General features: G+C 36.1%; 1 protein-coding gene across 1 annotated transcript; it reads right to left on the minus strand.

Annotated features, from left to right (window-relative positions):
• Positions 1–951: 951 nt before the first annotated feature.
• On the minus strand, positions 952–2317 carry LOC127849787 (uncharacterized). The gene is made up of 3 exons (XM_052382538.1): positions 2230–2317; positions 1232–1474; positions 952–1097 (listed from the first exon to the last, which is right to left on the minus strand). The coding sequence occupies exons 1-3, from the start codon at positions 2315–2317 to the stop codon at positions 961–963; spliced, it is 468 nt and encodes a 155-aa protein (XP_052238498.1). The 3' UTR covers positions 952–960.
• Between the last annotated feature and the right edge of the window lie 926 nt (positions 2318–3243).

Here is a 3243-nt window from a genome sequence, read left to right on the forward strand (position 1 = left end):
TATCATTATAGTTACCGTTGTAAAAATTGAATTGAAATTGTGACTTTCTAAAGAATTATAACGGTTTAACGTCCGTAACGCGAACAAAACTTGGAGTCAAAAACTGAATTTATGAAATGTTGCTGATGACAGTAATAAATAATATATATTTAGTGCGTATACATGTACATCCTACAGTTGTTTCTGCATTACCTTGCAATATCGATGACACCATTTGTGCGACGAAACAGCACTGTTGGAGTTCCGGCTTCGTCATAACCCGGGCTGTGCTCCTGAAACAATATTTGTATGTTCGTGCAGTTCAATCCACATTTAATTTAGCATTCATTATATTGTTTAAGTGACAGTGTGTATATGATAAACTGTACCGAAACAATGACTATCATAGCACTACACGTACGACAAATAGCATGTAGCCTATTGTCCTGTCTATTCGGCCACTTATGAGAAAAACATTTGTTAATAACAATACAATAAACACAACTTGAACACCAATTAAACTTGAATCCTTTAAAGTTATGTATTTCCATATAAATAAATAGCAGTTTATGTAGATATAATCGATGTTTGTTTTACATTGTAATTACAGACAATTCTAACAAGGCAAACGAACAGCAATGCGTTTGTCAGATATTTCTTATAACGCTTCGTTTTAATAAGGCAATATTAACATTAAAAAAAATATTTAAAGAATTAATATTACACCAACTCACAATATTTCACTCCTTGACCAATGATACTTCAAAACAACTTTTTAACCATGCATGTAGCAATGTATTTGAAATTTCTGTTTAAATTCGTATGTTTCCACAAAGATCTAATTTAAATTATGAATTTATGCAGATTGAACGATTGATAGGAATGGATTAAACTATTATAGAAAAGAAATCTTTTATTTATATTAAGCAAGGTTTACCTCGGAAGGTTCGTCCACCCGGAGGATAAAACTGACTTCATCCTCTACTCGGTTTCGGCTTCAATCGGGGTGGTTGCCACTTGCGAAGACGAAGCGCCAAACGAAGCCGAGTTGTCCATGTCTGGAATGGGGCTGGTGTCCATCGACGGCTCAGTCCTGTCATCTGGCCACATGGTCGCGTTCTGTTGTTTAAAAAAAATATTATTTCGTAAATATGTTGCATGTCCATCCAAATATTGATAAAACGGCCGTCTATACGCACACTATAACTCATTCATAGCTCGTTATTTATATTATGGTTGATATTTATGCTAATCTCTGTCGATATATATGTATCTGGCAAAACCCAAAGACGGGCGAACTCTGCTCCTCGGTTGCTGCTTCTTATCGCACCAAGTGTTGTACCGGCATCCAAAGGCAACAACTTATTGCCCCGTTTCCCCTCTACTAGGTCGAAGGCCATCCCGTCCAGTACAGGGAACAGCTCGGTGGCCTTCCTCTGCAGGTCGTCATACGTTGATGCCAACGGCAAAATGACATTGCTCTCCGGTCGCCTTCCTAAAGTAATTATAACGTCTAACAATACCGTATAACGTCACTTAAACATGATATGCTTCACAAATATATGCCGCTGAAGAAGACCGAGAGGTCGAAAGATACGATAAATTTATTCAAAGCGTTTTAATTTATAAACGGCTAGAAGCGACCTCGTTTTATAATATAAATATCTATATATTATAAAACAATACAGATTTTGTAGAACTATATATATATTTTTATTTATTTATATATATTTATATTTATCAGGTCAGTAGTGTTTATGTCAAACAATGTATGGGGCTATTAGGGATTAGCTATCAAGCCAACAATTTATCTACAAATGACTCAATTTAAACATAACAGACAATTTAATACGAACAAAAACTCAAAACAGACAATTTCATAAGAAAACATACTTTCTTTTTCATCTTTATCATCGCACACTGTATATTTAATCACAAAAGCCTGAATATAAGCAGTTCAATGCAGTTCAATGACGTCATCAATAGAACATTTAATAATTGTATCGGTATTATTTCAATTCAATCACATGTTTTGCACAGAAAGTCAAGAAAAATGATTATTCCTCGACCGTCCAAGATTTAAATGCCTCGCCATTATTTTAATGTAAGCCTCACGTGATATATTACAAAATGATGGGCAGTAATCTGCAATTCTTTTCTTTATACGCCCTACTCTGGTCATGCATTTTACATTACATGTGATAACTTAGTTGCATAACATGACGGTTTGCTTTTGTGAAATAATCTTACCCAAGCCCTTGGACAAAAGCTTTCCCATGTCAATCCCAGCGGTAGTCCTGTAATCTGGTCTGTCAAGGGCCGTAAATCGGACTTTCATTGTTGTTGTCCGCCTTCTGTCGCCACCATCGACCCGGTTTATTATTCTCCTCCTTCGTCGAATGGTTCCTGTTGGGGTGGTTCTCGCGTAGTACGCAAGAGTTGGCAGTCTCGACACCAGGTCCTCGCCGTGTCGTAACGCCGTTTAATCGTCTGCAAATGGTGTAGTCTCGGCCATGGCTGCGTTGATATGTCGTCTAAATAGCTCCGCTTTAAATAATCGTTTATTAAGCATGAATATCAATTTTCAAACAACATGTTTATTTACAAAAGATATTTTGTTAATCAGACATCACGTTAGTCATTGATATTGTCGTTTTAAATAATAGAACGTGATTCATGTTTTTTTATACTCGTTAAACTCATCGGTACAAAAATTACAACCAGCTGAAGTCTGACATAAATTGTATTTGATTAAAATTATCACATGTCTTATGGTAGATTTGGATATATGGAGCTCTTAGTATATTTCAATACGCAGAAAAATCCATCTTTGTAAGTAAATAACAGTTAACATATGAACGCGAAGTATGAAGAGGTTGCGTTGTGCGCTTTTAGAAAACCAGATTACAATAATGAACATCGAAAACAGAAACGCATCAATATTTACCGGAATTTCTCGGTGTGTTCGGAATACGGAACTCATCTAAATCCGAATCAACGGAGTTTGCCATCTCGCTTTCCACTGAAGAATTGAAAAATTGAATTGAACGAACATCCGAAGGTTAGCAACTTTGCATATTTTGAGGAATAATAACCCATTTCTTTAACCTCAATTGCATGGATATCATAAGCAGGACCTAGTGGAGATTGAACCAGCAACCTAATAATGGCTTCTGTCGTCACATTGGATACATATGGATAGTGGCATGTAGTCACATCTTACTCCAACCCCTATAGATCTTAGAAAATGTTCTGTCTGTAACG

Source organism: Dreissena polymorpha, chromosome 11 (genome assembly GCF_020536995.1).
Source record: "Dreissena polymorpha isolate Duluth1 chromosome 11, UMN_Dpol_1.0, whole genome shotgun sequence".
Classification (NCBI taxonomy): Eukaryota; Metazoa; Mollusca; class Bivalvia; order Myida; family Dreissenidae; genus Dreissena; species Dreissena polymorpha.